Source organism: Microcaecilia unicolor, chromosome 3, assembly GCF_901765095.1.
Source record: "Microcaecilia unicolor chromosome 3, aMicUni1.1, whole genome shotgun sequence".
In the NCBI taxonomy this organism is placed as follows: domain Eukaryota; kingdom Metazoa; phylum Chordata; class Amphibia; order Gymnophiona; family Siphonopidae; genus Microcaecilia; species Microcaecilia unicolor.
The window spans coordinates 112,964,356-112,992,282 of NC_044033.1; the positions used below are offsets into that span (position 1 = coordinate 112,964,356).

General features: G+C 43.7%; 2 protein-coding genes across 3 annotated transcripts in view; both read left to right on the forward strand.

Moving 5' to 3' along the window:
• Positions 1–19,509, forward strand: part of LOC115465656 (GDNF-inducible zinc finger protein 1-like) — an 82,693-nt gene extending 63,184 nt beyond the window's left edge. The window contains exons 7-8 of one of the 2 annotated variants that reach the window (XM_030196293.1): positions 8,281–8,438; positions 18,632–19,509. In XM_030196293.1, the coding sequence (XP_030052153.1) occupies positions 8,281–8,438; positions 18,632–18,883 (410 nt within the window). In that variant the 3' untranslated portion in view covers positions 18,884–19,509. Of the gene's footprint in view, positions 1–6,933; positions 7,049–8,280; positions 8,439–18,631 lie in introns of those variants that run through there. The other variant, XM_030196294.1, reaches the window with a different exon arrangement.
• The window catches only part of GZF1 (GDNF inducible zinc finger protein 1), a 96,345-nt gene continuing 87,130 nt past the window's right edge, over positions 18,713–27,927 (forward strand). The window contains exon 1 of the mRNA XM_030196297.1: positions 18,713–18,773. The gene's annotated coding sequence lies outside the window, so the exon portion shown is untranslated. The remainder of the gene's footprint in view (positions 18,774–27,927) is intronic.

Below are 27,927 nucleotides of genomic sequence, written 5' to 3' on the forward strand. Positions count from 1 at the left end.
AGTTGCAAATCATCACCTCACAATGTTTGTTGTTTTAATGTTTTGTGCCTTGTTTTATCGTGTCTTGTATGATTTCGCTGTGTTACGTGTTAATTGTAATCTACCATGATGTATTGGAAACAGTGGAATATTAAGTTAATAAATCAAGTCAAAGTGTACAATTTTTGGTAAAACCAAAACTTAAGAAAAGACTTTATAACCTTGATTTCCATACCCTTCCATGTGAGTGTTTAATCTATTTAAATTCTAGAATTGTAAGTATGAATGATTCACTTCAGTAATGAAAGAAACCACATTTTGCGCGTTCTAAGCACTTAGCAGGACAGAAAATGTTGTGTGAATTTGCCAACCATGGTAGTGGAATCTTCCAGTTAAATAGCTAATGCATTTTTCCATGAAGCTTCCATTGAGGATTTTTATGATTCACTGCTCTATAAAGTTGTGCCAGTTGTAAATTTCCCAGCTTCATCAACTATCTTTGCTGGCTCCTTGGGGACTGGCAATTTTAAATATTTAGTTTAAAAAAGAAAAAAGGCTAAAGAAGATATAGATTATGATTAATGAAATTTTGAATTAAAAACAAAAAACAAAAACTTACTGAGGCAAAAAACATGTGCTCAGAAGAATGAATGTCATTATTTAATGAATAAGAATACTTTCACCAGACAATCCCAATTGCAGTCATTGCATGTGAAAAGCTTATATATATTCATCAAAGATGGCAATTTGCACCAAAAGACTTCTTGAAAGTGAGAGTGCAAAGTATAAACAGTACTTATCATAATGCAGCTGACAACTGCATTAATCCTATTTGGAAAAATGAGCAGAAATCCATGTGTCACTCGAAGCAATATATAGACTAGCTTTGCAAAAAAAAAAAAAAAAAAATCGTAAATATTCTAAAAATGCTAGAAAGCAGTCGCACATGAAGAATGTAGTTACTTCAGTTACTCTGTGAACCATGTTTCACCTGCAGATCGGCTTTCTTGGGGAAAGATTACATTAATTCAGACATCCAAGCTGCATGCCTTTTTGCTTCTAGAAAAATTTCAAAACATTTTACATTTGTTTAAAAACCATTTTAAGCAAAGCAAAAACTATTTAAACCAAAATCTGTTTATATGTATCTCCTATACGGGAAAGTACTTTTTGTGCACCCTTGAGAGGCCACCATTCAACAGACAAAAAATGCTAAGGGGCAGGTCTATAACTGTGTACCTCCATTTGGGCACCCTGTGCAGTGCATAGAATACCTATTCTATAAAGGCAGCTGGGTACCAAGATGCCATTATAGAATACTCCATATATTTTGTCCCAAACAACAATGTATTCTGCCAGTCAATTAATTTCAATTCTTTTAACCTTTACTCATCTCATCGCACTTTGTAATAGTCACTTTGATGTACTATCTACATTCTTTTGGGGATTCTCAGATATTAATGCTGCTCTCACCATAAGAACATAATATTGCAATGTTCATCCAACAGAATGGCTGAGGCGCAAATCCTCATAGATCAACCCAAATGTTTTCTAGAAAGCTTGATTTTTGCTGTTTTTAAACATTTTTTCTGTTTTTTATATTGTCTCATAATTCAAGAAGATATATCTTAACTGCACTTTAACTGCTTAAAGTAGTTTAGAAGCAGCACTTATCTTTAATAACGGCAACACTTAAGCCACAGGAGAACCTCCGCCAACATGGCAGGGTTTCGATTTCTTCCTCAGGGAAGAGGTTCAAGCTACAAGATCATCCTGTTCCTGCAAATGTCCCGGGACTGTTTATTGTCTGTGGAGGCAATAAAGCTGGGGCCCATAATGATCTCTGACCATGCTTGGGTGGAGTTATACCTGCAGGCCAGAGATGGTAATCCCCAGGGGGGTTCGTGGAGGTTTCCAACCTTTTTGTACAAGGATACTCGTTTTCAGACCTTCCTGCAATCTAAATGGCAAGACTATAAGTTTAGCAATGTGGAACATAGAGAGGACCCGGTTCTCTTCTGGGAGGCAGCAAAGGCGGTCCTCCGGGGGGAGGTGATTTCATATGTTATTTTCAGCGGAAGGCCTGGCATCGTGAGGTGATGCGTTTAGAGAGAAGGGTAACTTCTCTTCGTCAGCAATACGGGAGGAGCCACTCCATGGGGGTTAGGAAACTATTACTGGAGGGCCAACAGGCTTTAAATGAGCTCCTGCATAGGCGAGCAAAAAAGTCCCAAGAGCATTACAAATACAAAACTTTATAGATTCGCAATCAAGAGTGGTAGGCTTCTGGCTAAGATGGCCCATAGGAACTCTGAGCCAGGCAAGATAGCCACATGGCAAGGTGCTGCGGGAGGCTTGGTGCATAGTGACGACAAGATCAATGCAGTTTTGAAGGAGTTTTTTGGTTGACTTTATGGGCCACAGATGTCCTTGCCTTTGGAAGGGAAGGTGTACTTGTCAGGACTGGATCTGCCAGCAGTGACGGCCCAGGGTTTGGTAGAGCTCAATGTGCCTATCACGGCAGAGGAGGTGGAGTGGGTGATTAGTCAGAGTCCTTTGGGAAAGGCACCAGGGCCTGATGGGTGGCGCAATTAGTTTTATAAGCTTTTACATCTTGAAATGGGAATGCTCCTAGCGGATGTGTTCAATGACTCAATACAGAAAGGGCAGTTGCCTCGACATCTTAATAAGGCCCAAATTATTGTCCTTCCCAAGCCTGGTAAACTGCTTGTCCGCGCAGACTCATACCATCCTATATCCTTGTGGAATATGGAAACTAAGTATAAGGCCAAGATTCTGGCCAATAGGCTGGCGAAGGTGTTGCCGTTGCTGGTCTTGGAGCTGCAGGTAGGGTTCACTTGTAGGAGAGTGGTGTCGAAGAATATGAGGCGTATTCTGGCTGCACTGGAAAGGGTGCGTTCGGAGGATATCCCCACTCTATTGATTAGTTTTGATGCCGAAAAGGCCTTTGATCGAGTGGAGTGGGGATCTCTTTGATGTGTTGAAAGCATATGGTATCAGTGGTTTCTTTGTGCAGGCCATTCAGATATTGTATGGGGATCCCAGGGCGCAAGTACTCGCAAATGGAGTTTTTTCCAATGGTTTCCAATCACAAGGGGACCCAGGCAGGGATGCCCCCTTTCTCTACTTTTATTTGTGTTATCATTGGACCCGTTACTTAGAGAGATACAAGGTAATGTAGGCATTCAGGGAATGAAGATGGGAGAGCAGATTTTCAAATCGGCTGCTTTTGCTGATGACCTCGTATTGCTTATTTCAGATCCGGAATTCTCACTACCCCACCTAATGGAAAGCTTGGAGGAATATGGCGACTTCTCTGGTTTTAAACTTAACCAAGTCGGAGGCACAGGCCAGCTCAGAGAAGGTCAGGCATTCCTGGGGTAACACCTCATTACGATGGGCCCAGGATTTGTTTTGGTACTTGGGCATACAGCTTCCAATGAACCCAAAGCTTGTATAAGACCTTAATATTACCAAAATGCTTGAGGATACTAGGCAGTGGCTGGCACTTTGGACAACGCTTCCCTTAACTCTTATGGGAAGGATACAGCTCTATCGCATGATAATTTTCCCACGATGGCTGTATGTGTTACAGTCTCTCCCTATTCGAATTTTGTGTCGGGATCTGGAGTCCTTACAGAAAATGTTGATGAAATTCTGCTGTGGGGTGTGGGGGGGAGGGAGGGAGCCCAAACTGCAGTGGAGAGTTTTAGTGGGATCTCAGACTCAAGGAGGGTTGGGAATCCCAGACATGAGTAGATATAATCAGGCTTGCCTATTGAGACACTTACGAGGCTGGCTTTTGGGTACTAACACATATACTGATGTGGAATTAGAGCGAGCATATTTTCACCCCTGGCATTTGAATTACTTACTTCATGCCCCCCCCCCCCCCCATAGAAGACTACCCGTGGAGATTTGGGGGAGGGTACTGCTGCGGCCATTATGGTCTCTCTGGCATTCAGTACTTGCCTTGTGGGAACAGGAGCTCACCAGCAGTGTATTTTTGCCATTGGGGGTGGAATGCAGATTTCTTGCCAGGTAGTGAGAGCCGAATTCTGCCACGATTGGGAGAGAGAGGGGTGCTATTGCTAGAAGATGTAGTTAAGGCGGACAGGACCATGAAGTCTGCTCAAGAACTTTTTACTCCTGAAGCAAGGGGCCCTGAGGTGATTCTGGCCTATCTTCAGCTATCTCATTATTTGAGCGCCTTGCCAGTAGGCAGCCTACCAGTAATTTTCGTGCAGCAGCTGCGGGGGTTCCTGGAGGGGGATGCCCTGGGTCAAGTTTCGATATCTTGGTTCTGTAAAGAATTGGGAAACCGCTCGCCAACAAGGTGCCTGCAAGTGGTGGTAGATTGGTGGGAGCGGGAAGTGGGCCGGTCAATTGAGGCAAAATCATTGTTGGCAACCCTTAAAGGGGGCCCGCGAGTAGTACACAGTGCTGAACTACAAGAATGCCAGTTTCGTACAGTACACAGAGCATACTTCTCCCCTAAGCAGGCTAGCCATGCTGGGGTAGTGGATGCGGGACAATGTCGGAAATGTGGATTGGCAAGGGCCTCTCTGTACCATGGTATGTGGCAGTGTAGATACATAAGATCATTTTGGTCAGCAATGCCAGGGTTTCTTTGCTTAGTGCTTGGGCGCAGGGTGTCCCTCACATTTGAAAAAGTGATTTTTTGCACATTGGGCTGGTGGGGGCCTGGGAAGCTGGGAGAAAAGTTATTTCTAGGCAAGTCCTGTATTTTGGGAAAGAAATGTATTCTCAATCATTGGATTCAGGGTCATCCCCTCTCTCTCTGGTACTGGAGGAATAAACTGCACCAACACATGATATGGGAGTCACAGGGAGCCCACTTGTCGCCGAAGAGGCAGCAGAGGTTTCTTGCGATCTGGGGGGCTTATTTGAACAAAGTTTCACCTGCAGCTCGGAGTCAAATTTTGAATAGATTCTTGCTGGGTCATTGAGGGTGGCCGAACAGGGGGGGACCAGGCATCACAGGGAAGGGGTAAGGTGGTAGGGATTAGGAGATAGAGAACACATCATGTAAAGGTAGGTCAGACTTGAAAGGTAAAGGTCAGGCCTACACACCAGGAATCAATGTATTGAGTGTTATTTTAATTTTTTATTTTTTTTCTCTCTCCATTTGGTGGGGGGAGTGGGTTGGGGGGGGGGGAGAAGGAATAGGGAGGAACACGATGACGAGGAGGTATAATGGACCTTCTGGAGACAGTTGATGTTATTCTGCTGGGATCGTTAGTATTTTTTTCCAGAGCCTATGTAAGATTGTAATGTTTGATGAGTAGTCATCAAAAATTGTTTCAAGGTCAACATAAAGAATATAAATATAAAGAAAGAAGCATCAAGCAGCAGGAGATTAAGAAAGGATTGCAGTTAATTCAGCAAGATAATTTTAGTTGAAAAGTTATTAAAATAAATGTGTTTAAAATGTTGAACATAAAATAGAGGGGCGGGGTGGAGATAAAATGTTAAAAGTTTGATGACGGAATGTATCATTTTGTCCTTACTGAGTACTTTTTCATATTTGAATCTTTGTGTACTCATATTGTGGATGTGTTTCCTTTTATACTGACATAAAAAAACGTTGAACCTTAAAACCCGTTACTATTTAGTAGTCTCTTTTCTCTGATACATTATTCACAGCATTTATCCTAGATTCACCCCTCGTGTGTTTTCAGTCAGTTACATACCATGCCTGTTAGTTTAACTTCCATGCTACATTGTTCTTTTTCCAACAGAGTATTTCAGTTTTTTTCATCTTCTCACCAAAACTTGCTGTCAACATTTACTGGTTTGCTATAAGCATGTATTGTTTACTTTTTCACTTCATTTTGTAATTTGCATGTTAAAAAGTTATATTACAAATTATTCATCAGGACACTGTTAATCACTTGTGCTTAAGTTTGTATATGTCTATAGAACATGATGGATGTTTTTTCACTTTGATTTAATCCTTATTTGATTTTATCAAATGATTATACATGAACACACACACAGCTTGACACTTGAGAAGATTTGTTGTTTTAGCACATATATGTCAGTATGCTAGAACTCAGTATTGGTGTTTTTGATGCTTGATTTTACCTATATTTGCATTGTTTTTATCTGTACTATTTATGTATTTTGTATGATTTAATATATGTGTTTATGTACTTAATTTTTACTCCTGACGCAGCCTGTGGGCGAAATGTGGCCATGTCGAGTGACTGTTTTAATAAATGATACAGCACTTTTGGACTACTGGTCTGCTTGTTGATTTATTGTGATGCTTATTGCGGATCATCGCCTTTTCTTGTTGCGCACATATACTCTCTACTACAGCACAGATTGCGAAACAAGTAGGTTATTTTTCTGACCTTTTGCCTCTTATTTAAATAAGGCAAACAAAAGAATGATAGGTGCTCAGCAATTCTAGATTTCAAGTAACATTTGACTTGGAAAGAGAGAGACTCCTGTTCATTATTGGCAGACAATATCGCATGCCATCTCAGATGTACAATTTGTTGTAGTTGAAATTATCTTGGGTTTATGGTTTATTTCAGGTCCTATTAGAGACAACAACATTGGATCTTTAAAAAGAATACGGTGAGCCCCCCTATGGATTTAAATTGCTAGATTGATTAGTATTGACTTTTATTTTATTTTTGCATATTTTACTATTCTTCCTTTTTTTATTAGACCAGTTTTTGATGGCCATTATTCTGTTGGCCATGAGAATCACATAACATAGGTAGTGGTTTTGATTGGTGCTATAAAAGCACAGCTTTTTTATCTGTTGAATTGTAAGGATGTACCAAAAGTGCTTTCCCGTATTGAAGGTATATATATATAAACACATTTTGATTTAAATAGTTTTTGGTTAAAATGACTTTTAACCAAATATAAAGTAACGTTTTGTAATTTTTCTAGAAGTACAAAAGCATGCAGCTTGGATGTTTGATTGGACGCAATCTCTCCCTGAGGAAGCCAATACGCGGTGAACCATAGATCATGTTGAAGTAACTGAAATAACTACATTCTTCAGGTGGGACTGCTCTGTAGCATTTTTGGAGTGTTCCAGATTTTTTTTTGCAAAGGTGGCCTATACAGTGTTTCAAGTAAGAAGGGGATTTCTGCTTATCTTTGAAATAGAATTAACGCAGTTGTCAGCTACATTACAATAAGTACTGTATATACTTTGCACTTTCACTTTCAAGCAGTTTTTTGATGCAGAGTGTCATCTTTGATAAAAATATATGTATCAACTTTTTCATGTGCAGTGATTGCAGTTGGGATTTACTGGTGAAAGTGGGCTTAGTGTACCAAAAAAGGCTTATTACATGACAAGCTAAAGTGTCTTGCGCTAGCTTTCCTGTTTGCACAGGCTAATTGCGTGCTATTTATTTTTTGTATTGGTGTCATGCACGGAGAAGTAGGTGGGGAATGGGCATGGAAGCGTTATCTAGCTAGGTCTTTCAGTAACTGGTTAACCCAGGAGCCCTTAGTGCTGTAAGTGCTCCTGCATTAATTATTTTCAATTGCTGTGAGCCAGTGAAATAGCCAGACCTGCCATTGTGGGTGGGCCCTTTCCCCTCTACCGGTACCTCCCCATACATATATAGAATATAGTTTTTTTGTTTTTTTTTACCTTCCCCTCCGCCCCATCTGACAACTTCTCTCTCTCTTTTTTCTTCCATCCCATCTGCCCATAGTTACAACATGTCTCATGTCTTCACATCTCTCTCCCTCACAACTGCCTCTCTCTCTCCGCCCCCCCCCCCCCCCCCGGTCTATCTCAAGAGTTGTTGCTGGTGGCAATAGTGATTTCCTATAGGCAACCTGCGCCAGCCTTGCAGCTTCCATATATGTGTCCCATCTTTGCTGATGTCATGTCCTGTTTCTTTACTGGCGGGACACGGTAGAGGGAAACCTGCAAGGCCAGCACAGGCTACTTTTAGGAATTGCTACTGCCCCCTGCGATGGGTTGGAGGTAGACAGGTGAGGGGTTCAGAGAGAGATGGGCAGATGCCAGGCCATGGGTAGAGGAGAGGGAGAGGGGAGTGAAGAGTCACCACTGAGGTGTTTAGAGGCAGACTGGGTAGAGGCATATTTTCAAAGCACTTAGCCTTCCAAAGTTCCATAGAAACCTATGGAACTTTGGAAGGCTAAGTGATTTGAAAATATGCCTCTTAGTGTTATAATGTATTCCTCTTTATGCGGCTACTGGAAGTTGGGGGTCAAGGCTGAGAAATTCCATTCTATTTGTTTTTTTTACAGAAACACGGCCTTACTTCTGTGAACAATGTGGAAAAGCATTTACCCAGCAAGGAGCTCTCAGGCGCCACCAGCGAATTCATACAGGGGAAAAACCATACAAATGTAGGGCCTGCGAAAGAACCTTCACAGACATGTCCACATTACGAAGACACGTATCGGTGTGTATGGTTTGAAAGTGGCTAAATGTTAGATTATGTGTCATCCTTCTCAACACTAACTTGTGATAATGTTTTGCAGTTACTTTGTGGTACTTGCCAAAATTTATATGCAGTGAATTTTTTCTTATGCCTGTTAACTTGATGGCAGGTAACATGATTCCGTTAGTTGTAGCTATTTTGGTGGCATTAACAGCACTATGTTATGTCATGTTAACAGTTAATGTGCAGTAATAGCCTCCATGTTAATTGTAAGGCTCAGTTATCACCTATTCCATGCCCCCTTCTGCGTTAGGATACACTAATTGTGGTATTATTAACAGCTAACTGCTAAGGTGCCACGTTAATTAGCACTGTGCCTGCCTTAATTATTAGTGTGCATTAATTACTGTGTTAACAGCTAACACGAGTTAGTAAATAGGCTGCCCCCTTATCGCATACTGAATGATCCCTACAGAATACCGCAGTACACATTATATGTAATGCCAAATGATATGATCATATTTCTCCTCTATTACAGGGCTTGCGTTGGCTTCCCATTGAGTATCGCATCAAATACAATTCTTACGATGACTTATAAAATTTTGCACACAGCCATCCCTTCTTACCTAGCAATCCACATTGTCCCTTACGCACCTTCTCGTGTGCTTCTCTCCCTAACTAATAATAGGTTGGTCCTACCACCCCATTCAAAAGCATGATGGGAATCAACATGCTCGGCTGCTTTTCTTTTTTCCTTGCCCTGGCCCTTTGGAACTTGCTCCCTGAGCATCTGAGGCTTTTGCAGATTCATATAAGATTGAGAATATTATTGAAAACTTATTTTTCCATATCATCATGCTGATCAATCCATAGACTGGTGGGTTGTGTCCATCTACCAGCAGGTGGAGATAGAGAGCAAAGCTTTTGCCTCCCTATATGTAGTCATGTGCTGCCGGAAACTCCTCAGTATGTTCTCTATCTCAGCAGGTGGTGGTCACACACAGCAGTAGCTCTGGCTAGGTCTCCAAGCCTAATTTTTAGGTTTTGTTGAGTATCTGGGGTTGAGGGCTCTTCTTGAGCAAGTGCAAACCTGGTGGCGCCAGGTCCCTCCTTTTCTCCCCCCTCCCGCTGGCTCTGTAAAAAAAAAAAAAAAAATTTTGGACGTCCTTAAGGGCGTTTATTTCGACGTTTATTTAAACGTTTATTGCAGCTACTCACTGGGACACCAGGTCGTTACAGCTCGGAGCGAGAAGCAGGTAATTTTTACCTTTTTATAGCGGGCAGGGGGTTCCCCGATCGATCTCCACGTGGCCTATGGCGTCGGAGGGCGAGGGCGCGAAGAATCGCTCCCCGGACCGCGTGTGCGCTTCTAGTGGGGATGCGGGGGTTTTAAAGTCTGATTCGCCCTTGTTGGGTGTCAGTTTGGAGGCCGGTCAGTGTCCCGGGTCTTCCTCCGGTGAGGCGGTTTTTCCCGCCATAAACGCCCATCCCCCGCTGCTCGCCTCCACCATCTTGGCCGGCCACTCTGCTCGGACGGCTTCTTCTTGGGCCGCCCTTGAGCTGGGAGACGTTCATGCCATGGCCGCCCTTGATTGGGCGACGGCAAAAAAGCGGCTAAAGTTAAGCGCCGTTCTTCCCGCGCGGCTCCTTCGCGGAGTGTCGCACCGGACGCCATCTTGGATGCGCAGCATGTTTCTCCCCCGCTCTTGCGAGCGCCGGTTGAGGGTGCGTCTAGGGCTGTGGCCCAGGCTGCTGAAATACACAGTCTGGGGGGTTTCTCCCCCGAGTTTATTTTGCTGCTGCATCAGGCCTTCCTTATGCAAAACGCTGCCCCTTCTCCCTTGTCCGACAAAGGGGTTGAGGCCCCCAGAAGTAAACGCCCTCGGGTGGATTCCCAGGGCTTAGAGGACTCTGTCTCCTCTGATGTAGATGAGGGCAGCGTATCTGAGTTCTCTCAACGGTCCTTTGTGGATTCCTTGGAGGAGACGGATTCCCGCTCGGATGGAGCGGATGACCCCTCTGCAGCGCGGATCTTTCGCTCAGAGGATTTGCCCAACCTGTTAATGCAGGCCATGAGCATTTTGAAGATTTCCTCTCCAGAGGACGTCTCTCCCTCAGCCCCTGTTGGCTCCGCCATTATGCTGGGGACGAAGTGCCCGCCTAGAACCTTCCACGTGCATGATGCCATGCACACCTTAATTTCGGCTCAATGGGATGTCCCGGAAGCGAGCCTCAAAGTGGCTAGGGCTATGTCCCGCCTCTATCCTTTGCCTGAAAGTGAACGTGAGGCCTTTCTTTGGCCTACCGTGGATTCTTTAATCACTGCGGTTACTAAGAAAACGGCGTTGCCGGTGGAAGGTGGCACGGCCCTAAAGGACGCCCAAGACAGAAGATTGGAGGCGGCCTTAAGGTCATCCTTCGAGGCGGCTGCCTTAAGTTTGCAGGCCTCAGTTTGCGGCTCCTATGTGGCCAGGGCGTGCCTGACGATTGTGAAGCGGGCTTCCCCCTCGGATCCTTCCTTGAGGGCTGATTGGCCGGCCCTGGAATCGGGCTTGGCTTATTTGGCAGACTTACTGTATGATGTCTTGAGAGCCTCGGCTAAAGGTATGGCTCAGACAATCTCTGCGCGGCGCTGGCTTTGGCTGAAACATTGGTCTGCTGACCACGCCTCTAAGTCCCGCCTGGCTAAGTTGCCTTTTAAAGGCAAGCTGCTCTTTGGGGTCGAGCTGGACAAAATTGTGACCGATCTCGGCACGTCTAAGGGCAAGAGGTTACCAGAGGTCAGGGCTCGGGCCAGTGCTCGCCCCGGTAACTCCAGAGGACGGTTTCAGGAAGCCCGTCGGTACTGCCCGGGCAAGTCGGGCTCCTCTGCCCCCTCTTCCTTCAAGAGGAACTTCTCCCCCAAGCAGCATTCCTTTCGCAGAGACCGCCGTCCCAGAGGTGCGCCCTCCGGTCCTCCCCCAGGGTCTCGTACCCAATGACGGGGTCCTGGTCCATGGCCCAGTGCAGATTGGAGGACGCCTGTCCTCGTTTCTGGGCGAGTGGACCAGGGTAACTTCAGACGCTTGGGTGCTGGAAGTCATCAGAGACGGCTACAAGCTAGAGTTCTGCCGACCCTTAAGAGACGGGTTTGTACTCTCTCCCTGCAAGTCTCCGGTCAAAGCTGTGGCAGTGCAGCAGACCTTGGACAATCTGATCCGCCTGGGTGCGGTCGTTCCGGTGCCATAAAATCAGCTTGGCAAGGGACGTTACTCCATTTACTTTGTGGTACCAAAGAAAGGAGGTTCTGTCCGGCCTATCCTCGACCTCAAAGGGGTCAATCGGGCCTTGAAAGTTCGGCACTTTCGCATGGAGACTCTCCGCTCTGTTATAGCGGCAGTGAAGGCAGGAGAGTTCCTGGCATCCTTGGACATCAAGGAAGCGTACTTGCATATTCCCATCTGGCCTCCTCATCAACGCTTTCTGCGTTTTGCAGTCCTGGGCCGACACTTCCAGTTCAGAGCCCTCCCGTTCGGGTTGGCTACTGCTCCGCGGACCTTCTCCAAAGTAATGGTGGTCATCGCGGCCTTCCTGCGAAAGGAAGGAGTACAAGTCCATTCTTATCTGGACGACTGGTTGATCCGAACCCCCTCTTATGCAGAGTGCGGCAAAGCTGTGGACCGGGTGATTGCTCTTTTGAGCTCCCTGGGGTGGATCATCAACTGGGAGAAAAGCCAGCTGCGCCCGACTCAGTCCCTGGAGTATCTGGGAGTTCGATTCGACACCCAAGTGGGCAGAGTGTTCCTGCCGGACAATCGGATTGTCAAACTTCAGGCTCAGGTGGACCAGTTCCTAGTAGCCTCTCCGCTTCGGGCTTGGGACTATGTGCAGCTGTTGGGCTCTATGACGGCCACGATGGAAGTAGTGCCCTGGGCCAGGGCTCATATGAGACCACTACAACACTCTCTGCTGCAGCGTTGGACTCCGGTGTCGGAGGATTATGCTGTGCGCCTTCCCTTGGACCCAGCAGTGCGCAAGGCGCTGAGCTGGTGGCTGCAGACAGACAAGTTGTCTGCAGGGATGCCTCTTGTGACCCCGGAGTGGATTGTCGTCACGACAGATGCCTCGTTGACGGGCTTGGGAGCCCACTGCATGGGAAGGACAGCGCAGGGGCTTTGGTCTCTTGCAGAGGCAAAGTGGTCTATCAACCTCCTGGAACTCAGAGCCATTCGGTTGGCGCTTTTGGAGTTCCTCCCGGTACTGGCGTTGAAGCCAGTACGGGTCCTGTCGGACAATGCCACGGCTGTGGCCTATGTCAACCGCCAGGGAGGTACCAAGAGCGCCCCTCTAGCCAAGGAAGCCATGAATCTATGCCAGTGGGCGGAAGCGAACCTGGAACAGCTGTCAGCGGCCCACATTGCCGGAGTCATGAATGTCAAGGCGGACTTTCTCAGTCGCCATACCTTGGATCCCGGAGAGTGGCAGTTATCAGCTCAGGCGTTCTTGGACATCACGAAGCGCTGGGGCCAGCCGAGCCTAGATCTGATGGCGTCATCGGCCAATTGCCAAGTGCCGCGCTTTTTCAGCAGAGGACGGGACCCTCGATCTCTGGGAGTAGATGCTCTTCTCCAACAGTGGCCGACACAAGAGCTTCTCTATGTGTTCCCGCCCTGGCCCATGTTGGGCAGGGTACTAGACCGGGTGGCAAAGCATCCGGGCCGGATAATCCTGGTGCGTCCGGACTGTCCCAGACGTCCCTGGTATGCGGACTTGATCAGGCTCTCAGTGGACGACCCTCTGCGGCTGCCAGTGGAGCAGGGCCTGTTGCATCAGGGTCCCGTGGTGATGGAGGATCCCTCCCCCTTTGGTCTTACGGCCTGGCTATTGAGCGACAGCATCTGAGGAAGAAGGGCTTCTCAGACAAGGTCATCGCCACTATGCTGAGAGCGAGGAAGCGCTTTACTTCTACTGCTTACGCCAGGGTTTGGCGTACCTTTGCAGCGTGGTGTGACGCAGGCTCACTTTCTCCCTTCACTGCTCCAATTTCTTCAGTGCTGGCGTTCCTGCAAGAAGGTCTGGAGAAAGGCCTGTCGCTCAGTTCCCTTAAAGTCCAGGTAGCGGCTCTGGCTTGCTTCAGGGGCCGTCTGAAGGGTGCTTCCCTGGCTTCGCAGCCAGATGTGGTACGTTTTCTCAAGGGAGTTAATCACCTGTGCCTTCCTCTGCGCTCAGTGGTGCCTGCGTGGAATCTCAACCTGGTGCTAAGAGCCTTGCAGAAGCCGCCTTTTGAACCCTTGTCGAGGGCATCTCTGAAAGACCTGACGTTGAAAGCAGTCTTTTGGTGGCTATCACTTCAGCCAGAAGAGTTTCCGAGCTCCAGGCACTCTCATGTCGAGAGCCTTTTCTGCAGTTCACTGAGGCAGGAGTGACTATTCGCACAGTGCCTTCCTTCCTGCCCAAGATTGTTTCTCGCTTCCATGTGAATCAGCAGCTCTGTCTCCCTTCCTTTCGTAGGGAGGACTACCCAGAGGAATACTCTGCTCTCAAATATCTGGATGTGAGACGAGTCATCATCAGATACTTGGAAGTGACCAATGATTTCTGGAATTCGGATCATCTGTTTGTCCTGTTTGCAGGTCCTCATAAGGGTCTGCAGGCTGCTAAGCCTACAGTGGCAAGATGGGTCAAGGAAGCCATTGCAGCGGCTTATGTGGCCGCGGGGAAGGTGCCGCCTATCCAGCTGAAGGCTCACTCCACTAGAGCTCAGGCGGCCTCGATGGCAGAGGCCGGGTCCGTCTCCTTGGAAGAGATTTGCAAGGCGGCAACTTGGGCATCGGCCCATACCTTCTCCAGGCATTACCGCTTGACTGTGGCTGCTCGGGCGGAGGCCCGGTTTGGAGCTTCAGTGTTGCGGTCAGGGATTTCAATGTCCCGCCCTGGGTGAGTACTGCTTCGGTACATCCCACCAGTCTATGGTTTGATCAGCATGATGATATGGAAGGTAAAATTATGTATCATACCTGATCATTTTCTTTCCATTAATCATAGCTGATCAATCCATAGCCCCTCCCAGATATCTGTACTGTTTATATTCTGGTTGCATTTCAGGTTCACGTTTAGTCTTCAGTTCCTGTTCAGGAGGACTTCGTCTTCAAGTTTTTTCAATTGGATTCTTCAAGAGTTGAGACGAGTTTGTGTTACAGTGAGCTGCTGCATTCCTCTCCCCTCCGTTTTACGGGGCTGGATTGAGACATAAATTCTGCCGGCGCTCCCTCCCGCTTCGTGCGGTTGTAGGGCAGCTTTGTACCCCTCCCGCTTCGGCGGTGTTAGGGTCAGTCAGCTCCTCCCGCGGTTGCGGTTGCAGGATAAGCCAGATCCCCCCGCATCGGCGGGGTGGTGTCCCTCCCCCGCTCCGCGGGGATGAGCTGGACGGATTCCCCTCCCCCACTTGTGTGGGGATGAGCTGGGTTAATTCCCCTCCCCCGTTTCGGCGGTGGTGAGCTGGGCAGAGTGTCCCTTTGTGGGTGTAATTCTCTAAGTGCTGAGTCCTGCGGATGGAGCTTTGATATCGACATACTGAGGAGTTTCCGGCAGCACATGACCACCTATAGGGAGGCAAAAGCTTTGCTCTCTATCTCCACCTGCTGGTAGATGGACACAACCCACCAGTCTATGGATTGATCAGCTATGATTAATGGAAAGAAAATTATCAGGTATGATACATAATTTTACCTTTCAATTTGGCTTTTGAACAATAAATTATGTTCAATTTGGTTTGTGAGTTCAGTTTATCAGACCAATCTTTTGCAATGGGAATAGGAAAATTAATTTGCTGTTTTATATTGATAAATGTAGCTGAATCTGGATTTTAGATAAAATGTTTGTGATTGGATTGAATACAGTGAATGTTTGTGCTAATGATGACTGGTCTTGAGTGCCTAAGCTTTACTATTGAATAATGGCATTCCTTTGTTTTTATGTTCTGATTGTTTTGTTTTATTTGCGTAGTGTAAACCGTTTTGGTTTGATTACAAGAGAAAGTGTATATAAAATGAAATAAATGATAAACGGTATGTTCCCATCATCCTGCAGGGTGATTTTATAAGCGGCATTTTACATGTGTATACTTTCACACATGCACAAAAATGCTTTTCTAAAATTACTCCGGGGGGGGGGGGGGGGGGGGGGGGGGGGGGTTAATTCTGTAAACCATTTTCTGCGTGTAAAACCTATTTTACACACAGAAAAGGACTTTTATAAAATAGCATGACCTCATGGAGGGGCATAATCGAACGGGGCGCCCAAGATTTCCTGAGGATGCCCTTGCAGGACGTCCCCCGCGAAGGGGCGGGGAAACCCGTATTATCGAAACAAGATGGGTGACCATCTTTTGTTTCGATAATACAGTCGGGGATGCCCAAATCTCAACATTTAGGTCGACCTTAGAGATGGTCGTTTTTGATTTTCGGCGATAATGGAAACCGAGGACGCCCATCTCAGAAACTACCGAATCCAAGCCATTTGGTCGTGGGAGGAGCCAGCATTTGTAGTGCACTGGTCCCCCTGACAACACCAACTGGGCACCGTAGGGGGCACTGCAGTGAACTTCAGAAAAAGCTCCCAGGTGCGTAGCTCCCTTACCTTGTGTGCTGAGCCCCCCAAACCCCACTCCCCACAGCTGTACACCACTACCCTAGCCCTTAGGGATGAAGGGGGGCACCTAGATGTGGGTACAGTGAGTTTCTGCTGGCTTTTGGAGGGCTCACATTTACCACCACAAGTATAACAGGTAGTGGGGTCTGGGCCCGGGCCCGCCTCCCTAAAGTACACTGCACCCACTATAATTGCTCCAGGGACCTGCATACTGCTGTCAGGGAGCTGGGTATGACAGAGGCTGGCAAAAAATATTTTTAAAGTTTTTTTTTTTTTTTTTTTAGGGTGCGACTGGGGTTAGTGACCACTGGGGGAGTAAGGGGAGATCATCCCCGATTCCCTCTGGTGGTCATCTGGTCAGTTCGGGCACCTTTTTGAGGCTTGATTGTAAGAAAAAATGGACCAAGTAAAGTCGCCCAAGTGCTCGTCAGGGACACCCTTCTTTTTTCCATTATCGGTCAAGGATGCCCGTGTGTTATGCACGCCCCAGTCCCACCTTCGCTATGCTTCCGACACGCCCCCGTGAACTTTGGTCGTCCCTGCGACGGAATGCAGTTGAGGACGGCCAAAATCGGCTTTCGATTATGCCGATTTGGGCAACCCTGGGAGAAGGACGCCCTTCTCCCAATTTGTGTCGCAAGATGGGCGCCCGTCTCTTTTGAAAATAAGCCTGATAGGCTTATAATAATTAGGCACAGGGTTCATGTGCGCCTATTTTTTTACACAGGCGGGAAACCACTTCAAATTCCACTGACACTGTTTGTGATCTTGGACAAGTCTTTTCATTTACACTGCCTAAGAAGGTATAAACTCGGACCTCTATTTACAATGCAAGTTAGTGAATCTGTTAAGGAGTAGGGCATTTTCCTAACAACATACACTCCTTTAAAACAATCTGCAAACTGTGTATTAAAGGAATAGGGAAGAGAGTTGACTAATTCATAGGGTGTTCAGAGCTTGGGGAGGGGGGATGGAAGGGAGGGAAAGATGGGGGGGGGGGGGGGTGAGAAGAAAATGAAAAATCTTGCAATTTTGAATGTATAATCCAGTCTAAAGCATAGAGATGGTTCTGTTCAAAAATGCTGGTTTGACAAATGGTGACAGTGTTTCAATAAAGATGGGTTTTTCATGAAGAGCACTGGCTGTCTTGTTAGCAGGCCATTGCTCCTGGGTGGAAGTTAACAACACTTGTGAAGTTTGCATCAAACAGCACAATAATGAGCTGCTTTGCATGGGTGTTAATCTTTGCACTAAGCTGCATTATTGGCAGTTAATATGTTTTGCTAATTGTTCCTTGTTAATTGGCATATAAAGCACATTAAGCCACTTAGGCGCCGATGCACAAATGTCCCCATAAAAACACTATATTCTTTTAGATCCCTAGTAAACGATAATGAGTTTGAAATAGCTAGCAATGCTCAAAGGAAGTCTCATGCAAATGAGCTGCTCACAATTACAGCAAGCAGCTCGGTAGGGAAAACGCCAGCACATGCGTAGAATAGCCATAGGCTGAGCTTCGATGCTATGCGCATGCCCAGAACAGCATATGCTATGGACGTGCCTCCATAGTGTTCCACTGCTACACACAGCTTTCATACATGCATAAAAGCAATAAACCACCTGGGCCGCAAAGTTTTTTTATGGGGTTCCACACAAACTTTCATGCCCTGGGGCATTTATTGTTTATATGTGCATGTATGAAAGCCGTGTATAGCTTTTTTTTTTTTTTGTTCAAAAGTATGGGTGCTGTGGGCATGCCTCCACAATGTGCTTTTTTGTTCCAAGATAACTTCTTCACAATGCTGCTATGTGTGGGAGACACACACATGCAAATATAAAAATATGACAGCACACCGCTCTGCCAAGAAGCCACAATCATGCTACAACAGCTCCTGACCTCCCATAAAAATTTCCTCATTAAAGGTAGGCACTCCTTTCTGTGCATCACTCAGGCTGTGCATCGCTTGGAATGCACATTTAAATACTAATCAGCTTGTTGTAATACATTTGCATACTGCTACTATGAACAATAAAAACCGCGCAGGACCCCTTTGTGCATTACTTGCTGAATAATGTGCACGTTAAACTTAATTGAACCTGTCAAAATCGGACGTTCTGAGCACAGTAAGCTTTGTTCATCGGGGCCTTAGATTGTAAGTTCTCTGGAGACAACCAAGTTCCTCCTGTACCTAAAAATCATTTACCCTGAGCTACCAATCAAAAGACATGAGGTAAATCTCAATAGATGAGTAACATAGGCAAAACGTCAGCTGACTATGAGGCATATTTTCAAAGCATTTTGGGAGGCTAAGTTCCATAGGTTTCTATGGAACTTTGGGAGGCTAAGTGCTTTGAAAATGAGCCTGTATGTCTGCTCTATGCCTGGCTTAAATCACTGATTTATACTTGAATTTTTACAAAGCTCTTTTGTAGACTCTTTATTTCATAGGTTTGTGTTGCTTATTTCCAGATTCCTACTGACTTTTATCTCAAAGCCAATTTAAAAACCACCTACCTGCCTTACAAACAAAGTACGTTTTCATTAAAATAGTTTGTCACCTTTATTTTTGTTTTGTTGTTTCTAGATCCATGATCGCAGTGTTCATTGGAGGAGCTTCTTAATAGATCTGACTACCAAAAAGGACCATAACTGGTCCAAAATAGAAACTTTATCAGATGCCTGTATTGGTGAGGACTCAACACAGGAAATTTGGTCAGGTGACCAAGGTAAACCTGATAAACCTGAAAATACAAGTGCTATAAATACAGAGCACATACCCTCAAATGTTAATCCTATAGACAAGCATAACTCTCTTACATACTTTTTAGCACAATAGCTTATATATGTTGCAAGGAGAGTTCTGAAATATCTTTTTGATGAAATACTGCCATTTTATCCTTGTAAATATGTCTTTGATGCTTCTTAGTATAGAAGATAGAGGTCAGTACAATCAGTGATTGCTAACGTTTACCCATATATTATTGAGAAAAGTTTATATTGTTATCCTTTTGAAAAATAAAAAGTTGTAATTAATAAGTCGAGCCCTAAATCTGTGACTTAGCCAAGACTTTTGACACAGTTCCACATAGGCAACTAATAAATAAACCGAGCACTCTTGGTAAGGGCCCAAAAGTTACTGACTGTGTTAGAAACTGGTTTGAGAGTGGAAGACACAAAGGGTTATGGTAAATGGAGTTCACTTCAAGGAATGGGGAGTTACAAAAGTGGTGTGCTGCAAGGATAAGTCAGGTCCTTGGTCCAGTTCTTTTCAACATTTTTTGTAAATGATGCTGTGGAGGCAGTTTCGGTAAAGATTTGCTTTTTATGTGGATGATACCAAAATCTGTCATTGGATAAGGCACCCTGGAAGGTGTAGAAACATGAGGAGGGAACTAGTGAAGCTTAAACATCAGTTTTAAAATGTGGCAGCTAAGATTTAAACAATTGTTTACTAAACCACAACATACTACTAAGAACACTAGGCCACTTCGGGATTGAAGGAAATGTACTTAACTGGATCAAAAGCTTTCTAACCACCAGAACTTATCAAGTAAAATCAAAGTCAAACGTATCGCCACCGTGGAAAGCAGTCTGCGGAGTACCTCAAGGATCACCATTATCATCAATACTCTTCAACATGATGATGATTCCACTGGCACAGTCCTTATCCAACCAAGGCCTTAACACATTAATTTACGCAGATGATATTACATTATACATCCCCTTCAGACATGATCTGACAGAAATAACCAACAAAATCAACGATAGTCTGAACATCATGGACGCCTGGGCAAACTCATTCCAACTGAAACTGAACACCGAAAAAACACATTGCCTCATCCTCTCTTCTCCATATAACAAATACAAACCCACAACCATAAATACTCCAGGACATACCCTCCCTACCTCGGACAGTTTGAAAATACTCGGTGTCACACTCAATCACAACCTTACCCTCGAGAGCCAAGTAAACTCTGTAACAAAGAAAATGTTCTATTCAATGTGGAAGCTCAAACAATTAAAACCTTTCTTCCCAAGAGCAACTTTTTGATACCTACAATCAATGGTCCTAAGCCATGCAGATTATTGCAACAGAATCTATGCGGGCTGCAAAGAACAACTCATAAAAAAACTCCAGACTGCCCAAAATACAGGAGCCAGGCTGATATTCAGCAAAACACGCTTTGAAAGTGCCAAACCCCTCTGAGAAAAGTTGCATTGGCTCCCAATCAAAGAACAGATCATCTTCAAAATCTGCACCTTAGTCCACAAAATCATGTACGGCGTAGTCAAGGTCCTACCTAAACCTACACTACCCAAATTGCAAAGGACTGAAATACAAAACAACTTACGCAGCCGGCTTCTCCTACATAAGTGCACAACTATGGAATGGGCTCCCAAAAGCTGTGAAAACAATCCACGACCACTTGAACTTCAGGAAATCACTAAAAACCTACCTCTTCAAAAAGGCCTACCCCAACGACCCCACGTAACCCTCTTCACCTACCAACACAGCAATTATCGAACAGGACATCACGCAATCTTCATCCATTCCAACCCTCCACTTATACCTCATACGATCACTATACAACTTTGTATTTGTTATCCACCGACTGGATAAACGCTTTGACGGTACTATGTAAGCCACATTGAGCCTGCAAATAGGTGGGAAAATGTGGGGTACAAATGCAACAAATAAATAAAAATAAATAAAGCTTAGCTCGAGTTATCTGCAGCAGGACCATAGGAATAATATTGTTAATGTAGAAAAAAATAAAAAAAGCAAAGCAGGGTGAACCATTAGGGCTGTAAAAACCCAAGGGAGAAATACAGTATAGGGGGTGAACTTCTGTACACAAAAGAGCTGGATCTGGGGGTAATCATATCTGATGACCTTAAGGTGGCCAAACAGATAAGGTAACAAGAACCAGAAAGAGATGATGGAGGATTTGAGAAAGCCTCTATATAAGTCTGAATTGATTTCCTCTTATGTTCCAAGTTATTCTCTTCGCTCTGGCCATGAGCAATGTTTAGTTCTTCTGCCACCTTTCTGTGCACGTTTAGAATCTGCACGTCAATTAGCATTTTATTTTATTGCTTCGTTATGGTGGATACCCTTCCTATGACCCTTTGTAAGTAATTATCTCTGGAAAACTTTAAAATCCTATTAAAAACTCATTTTTCTTTTCTGCGTTTAAACCTTGAGTGGGAAGTTGTAGTTTTTGTTTTGTTTGGGGGTTTTTTTGTGAGCCAGATGTTTAGTAAGTTTTTTAAGTTGTTTTTTTAAAATATATATATGCTTGTACTTGTGTTTGAGTGCAATCTTACCTATTTTTAATGGATTTGATTTCAGAAAGGTGGTATAGAAGTTTTATATTTTTTATTATTATATTTTTATATGATTTTAAAATCAACAGAAAACATAACTTTGTACAGCAAATACAGCCACAAGAAAGTGGAAAAAAACCATAAGTAATATTAAAGGCTTCAATAATCCGTAATAAAAAAAAGGGGGGGGGGGTGCTCATGATCATTCATTCTATGAGAGGATAAACAAAGAAAAAAAAAGAGAAAAGGAAAAAAGTAGGCACCTTCTACCAAAAATTTAAAGCCCTTTGAATCCATATCTCTAAGAGCAAGCTGATCTTCTCTGCAAGAAATGATGTAACTGAGAAGGCTCAAGAAATATGTCGCATTTTTTAAATTCATTATACATTTACAAGGATATCTAAGTTGAAATCTAGTCTCCAATGCCAAAACTTGTCTCATAAGTAAGAATTTTTTTTCTGATCTTCTGCCCATCTCAAAATCTCTGGAAAAATTAGAATCCTCTTTCCCAGAAAAATGCATGTGGTTACATGTCTAAAATACAGCCTCAACAAAGCTTCACTGTCTTGCAAGAAAGAACACATGAAGGATACCACAAGTGTAACTCTATAAGCTGTGTCCTTCTGAGATCTCTCTAATAAGGCCGTGACATTCAAAGTATCAGAAGAAAACTCTGCTGCTACAGGTCCTTCAATACTTTCCACATTTCCTGCCTGACCAGAAGAGCCAGGCAAAAAATATATTTTCTGGATATGTGAGAACCTCTATCAAAAATTTATTAAATATCACAAATGGGGATCAATTTAACAAAAAGGAAAATTTTAAAAATCCAAATTTAAGGATCTCACCACATTCTCAAGGTTCTCAATTTTTTGATATATTAGTTGATTGTCCTGGAGAAGCTGTTCCTGTATTTTTTTTTAAACCTGAGAGACAGAAGATTTGGAAGTTGGAGGAACTCTTTCCCCCACCCCCACCCCCTCCGGACTGCAGAAACATCCAGTGGTAAAAATTTGGCATAGGCAATTATCTCAATTTGGTGGAAGGCTGGTAGACCAAGGAAAAGGAGGGATATCCCCCCTGATTTTCCCCTTTGACATGGAGATAGGTAAAAAAGCAGCATAATAATAATATTTATTCTTTTATTCCACATTTTCCAAAACTGGTTCAAAGCAGATCACAGCGCCTAAGAAACCAGGTACAACACGGGAATACATTAAATGTTACATAACACTCTTATTTCATAAAAGAACAATACAAAATTACACAGCATTAATAAAAATTACATAGTTATACCTTCATGCATTAGCAAAGTTATAAACACATCTTTGAAATAAAAAAGTCTTTAAAAACTGTAATCCTTAATTGACCATAACTGAATTGGAAGAATTTTCCAGAGTTTCACTGCTTGAAAAGAGAAAGAAGATTCAAACAAACGAGACAGTTTCATCCCTCTAGGACTAGGAAAAACAAAAGAATTTAACTACCTCAGTGATCGGATCCTTACTAAAGAAGCAAATTCAAATAGAGTACATATATAATGGCGCTAGACCATACAAAATCTTATACAGACTACAAAAAAATTAAAATCACCCTAGCCTCTACTGGAAGCCAGTGAAGGCATAATATAAACATAGAAACATGATCAAATTTTGATAATGAAAAAAATCAGCCTGACCACTGTATTCTGTATATTCTGTAATTTTTTTAGGAATACCTTTTGAACAATTTAGATCACATTGCAGTAGTCAATTTGCTGTTTCAGTCACTTCTTTTGTCTCAGTCTGAAATGAGCAGTATCAGAGTATTTATGAATTCTGTGTAATTTCCTCATTAAAAGGAAAGATTTCTTAACTATAGAATGAATTTGAACATCTAACGACAATGTTTGATCAATCATTATTCCCAAAATTCTAATTGATGGTGAAACCCATACTCTAAATTATTAAGTTTGAATGATTTATCACATAAAAGAGTAGCATTCCTACTCACTAACATGAATTTTGTTTTTCCATTATTCAATTTCAGATGATGTTGTAACATCTAGTTATTTATTAGCTGCATTCCATAAAAGTTTCTTTAGTGACCTCAAAAGATGATTGAATTGGAACTAACACAGTAATGTCGTGTGCAAATATATATCAGAAAACCATCCCTCTCTAGAGTGAACCTCATAGAGCGAATACACACATTGAAAAGAAATTATGAGAGTGGGGAGCCTTGGGGTGCTCCAGAAGGAATAGCCCAACCGTCTGCTATAATATTCATGTTTGCCTTATAAATCCTAGATAAAAAGCCTCGGAACCAGTTAACACCATTACCCAAAATCCCAATTTCATTGAGTACTCTCAATAAAACATTGTGATCCACTAGATTTGAATGCTGATGACAAATCCAAATTGCATTATCACAAATGCTCTTCCACCTCTCAATATTGATCTAGCAGTATCCAAGGTGGAACCAACTACATTTTCCATACTGCAATTAGTGCAAAAACCAGATTGGGAACTGTGTAAGATGTTAAAGTGTTCCAAATAATATAAGTTGGGAGCTGCATTACAACACTGCTACTTCATCACCATCTTGACCATGCCTCCCCACCCCCCCCCCCCCCCCCCCCCAGCAAATTTTATGGTTCATTAATTTTTATTATTGGAAAACCTCAAAACAACATTTCCATTAGGGTATGAACAGTTTACATATCTAACACGAGTCACTGTAGCATCTGGGTCATTGTATTACATTGCCTAGCTAATAGTTCCCAATGTTCTCTGCCGTTCACCCTGATCTGCATTACTGCTCGCTCTCCAACAACTTTTTACAGTTTTCTCCCCCCTCCCCCTTGCCCCCCTCCCTCCCCCTCTCCTATCACAGTTATAGTCCGCATCCCCCATACTGTAATTACTTGACTTCCATTCCCATATCAAATGTTCATTATCTGTCCTCTGGCCTGGGGTGTCAAAGTCAGCCAGAAAGGAGTCCTGCAGTGCCAGAAAGTTTTTATGATCTGCGGCCCCCAGCAAATTTTAAAAAATAAACTTAAAACCTATTTGGAATACTGTGTGCAATTCTGAGACTCCATCTTTGGAAAGACATAAAACCAAATGGTGTCAATTCAGAGGGCAGCTACTAAAATGGTCGCTGATCTTCATTATAAAGCATTAGGGGATAGACTTCAAGATCTAAATGTGTGTGTACCCTGGAGAAAAGGGAAAGTGAAAGACATTTAAACACCTTCAAGGTATAAATACACAGTAGTAGGCCTTTTACAGTGAAAATGAACTCTGCTACAAGAGATCATAAGATGAGGATGAAAGGGTGTAGACTCAGGAGTAATCTAAGGAAATATTTCATACAGCAAGGGTAAAAGATAAATGGAACAGCTTCCTGTGGAAATGGTGGTAACAAAGACAGTATCAGAATTCAAGAAAGCATGAGTCAAGCACAGAGGATCTCTTATGGATAAGGAGTTGTACAGACTGTTGTTGGTTTGTTTGGCAAACTATATAGGTTGTATGGTCTTTTTCTATTATCATTTTCTATGTTTTTATAAGCTGAGCAAGAATGGGATAATTTTAAGAGGAACTGAGCCCAGAGAGAGGGAGAGAAGAAAATGACACATTTGTATTGCTTAGATACTGCTATCTAGATTGATACTACTTGTATCCAGATAATTTTGAAAAATGGGCATTATTTAAAAATGGACATTCTAAATTACTATTTTAAGAGAATTAATTAGTTTCTGTAGATTATAATTTGTTAATGTAGTTATGCAAATGAAATTAATGGCAGTAATTCTAATTTATTTATAAGATATCCTTATAGACTCTTACATGTAGATATTGTTTGTGTTTTAAAATATAAAAGTATAAATACTGTGGATTTATAATTTTATATAACTGTTAAAATTCATTGTAATCAATAAAGGTGGTGTATTGTGTTTTGTACATTATTTGCTAGCACTTGATGTTGAACTCGATCCCTATCATTCTGTAATCTTGCACACGCAGGTTCTGGAATAGTGCTAGTTATGCACATAGCTTAATTAGCAAATTAGCTTCTAATTGGCACTAACAGCCAGTATTTGGTGACAGTTGGGAGTTAGTTGGTTTGTAATAGCATTAATTTGCAGTTATGTACATAATTGCACTGTCGGTATTCTAGAACCTAGCGTTCAAAATATATAGCGCCTAACTGCAAGGGGGTGTGCACATGGGAGGGGCATGGGTGGATTAGGGGCGTGCCTAGCACATGCTAAGATTGTAGAATACTGTCAGGATTCTAGAATACTGTCAGAAGTTACACTTGCAGCTGCAGTATTTAGGCGCATACATTTACGCCTGCCATAGAGCTAACGTACTTGCTCACAAAATGTTGGTGTCTAATTGCGGACTTAAGCTAGTATTATATGATGGCACTTACACATAATTGCCGATGTAGAATTTGCGCTTACTGTGCAGCATCCATGCATCTACCTTTTAGGTGACCTGTAGAGAATTACCCCCAATGTAAGGGTAAATAGATCCTGTATAAGGAGGAGTTAAAAGGACAGTGGTTGGACCACAGCATCCTGCCTCAACCACAGAATTCCCAATCCTGCAGAAACACTGTGGGAGACCAGGGCTTTGCAAATCAGAAGTAGCAGTGACTGTAGCAGCAACCTGCGCATCGCCTCTCCATGCTGAGTCAAGCTCTGCATTGAAGAGGAAAGCTGTGGTGATGTGCTTTAGGCTGCTTTCTCCTCCTTTGTTGCTGGGTGCCAAGTGTCTTGCTTTGAACCACACAACCCTACAGTGTCTCTTGTGAATCAAAATGTGACACTTCAGCCTAAGGCAGGGAAGTGGAGGTATTTTGGATTCAGTATACACCTTTTTCAGTAGTAAATCAAGGCAATTTGCAATCAAGTACAGTAGATACTTTCCTCCATAGTTTACAATCTAAGGTTGTACCTGAAGCAGTGGAGGGTTAAATGACCAACTTGCCCAAGATCACAAGGAGTGGTAGTGGGATTTGATTCCTGACTTCAGTGTATTTTAACCTGCTGCTTTACATTCTTTATCTTCCTTCTGTCTGAACCACAAGATGAAGCTAGTTATCATTCATGTGGAGAACAGCCCTAGGAGAGTTCTTGTTATTGTTCTTCTTTGTAATGAGATCAGGCCTTGTATACAATAAGTCTCTTGGACAGAGTTTTTGAAGAGGATGGATTTAAGGGCCCCAGCACCCTCCTGGAATGCCTAATGAAAATTATGTAAGACATGGACTAAGATCTGAGAGCAAGCAGAGGCAGAAATGCCTCACCATTAAAATTCTTAAAAATGGACCTGCCAATTGTCCTGGTTGGGACGCATAGCTGCACTTAAAATGAATATATTACCTCGTCTGCTATACTTGTTCCAGGTGCTGCCGCTGCGGGTCCCCAGGGCATTTATATCTAAGCTTCAGGATGGCCTGATTCGTTTTGTTTGGCACCAGAAACGACCACGCTTGCCAAGAGCATTCTTGTATAAAAGTAAGCGAGAGGGAGGTCTTGGAGTGCCTAACCTGTACTGGTATTATTGTGCAGCGCAGGCTAGATCGGCTGTGGAATGGTTCCGAAGGGCAGATCATAAATTATGGGTCCATCTTGAACAAGACTTGATTGGCTCTCGTAGACTGGGGCACCTGATGTGGCTACCGGCTAAATATAGGGGACAGGTTGAACGATTTCCGCCGATGATACAGGCTACGTTCTATTATTGGGACCGAATGTTCCAAGAGCGCCGACCGCTTGTGTCGGGGTTGGCCCCGATTGTTGACAATCCTATGTTTGGCCCGGGAATGGGGAATACGGTTTTTCGTAAATGGGCTACCTCGGGTGTGGAAATGTTCGGTCAACTATATGTAGGTGAAAAGGTGGTGCCCTTTGAGACATTGGTGGCGGACTATAGGCTTCACACTTGTGAACATTATGCTTATGGGCAATTAATACACTTCCTGAAAGAACCCGCATATGTGGAGTGCCGAAGGAGAGAGGTCCACCCATTAGAAGAAGTGTGTGTGGACTCTCGCAGTACACGTGGATTGATAACTTATCTTTATGGCTATTTGGGGAAACAATTAAAACCTGCCCATTTGCATCGTAGAAGATGGGAGCAGGAGCTGAATTTCACTTTACCTGACACGGAATGGTTGCAATTGGAGAAGGGTATCTTGAAATCCACTATAGCAGTGGCTGTTAAGGAAAATTCGCTTAAGGTATTTTATAGGTGGTATCTTACTCCGCAACGATTGCACCAAATGTTCCCTAATGTAACAGCGAGTTGTTGGAGAAATTGCGGAGGAGAGGGGACAATGGGTCACATTTGGTGGTCTTGTCCTAAAGCTGTAGCATACTGGAGGGGAGTTCGGTTTCGCCTTCAGGTCTGGGTGGGCAGATCTGTGCAGTGGCATCCTTTAATCTTCTTACTGGGCCAGAGACCCACAGGTTTAACGAGTAGCCAATGGTATATGGTGAGAGGGGCCTTACAGGCAGCTCGTATAAACCTGGCCAGAAGTTGGAAATCTCCACTA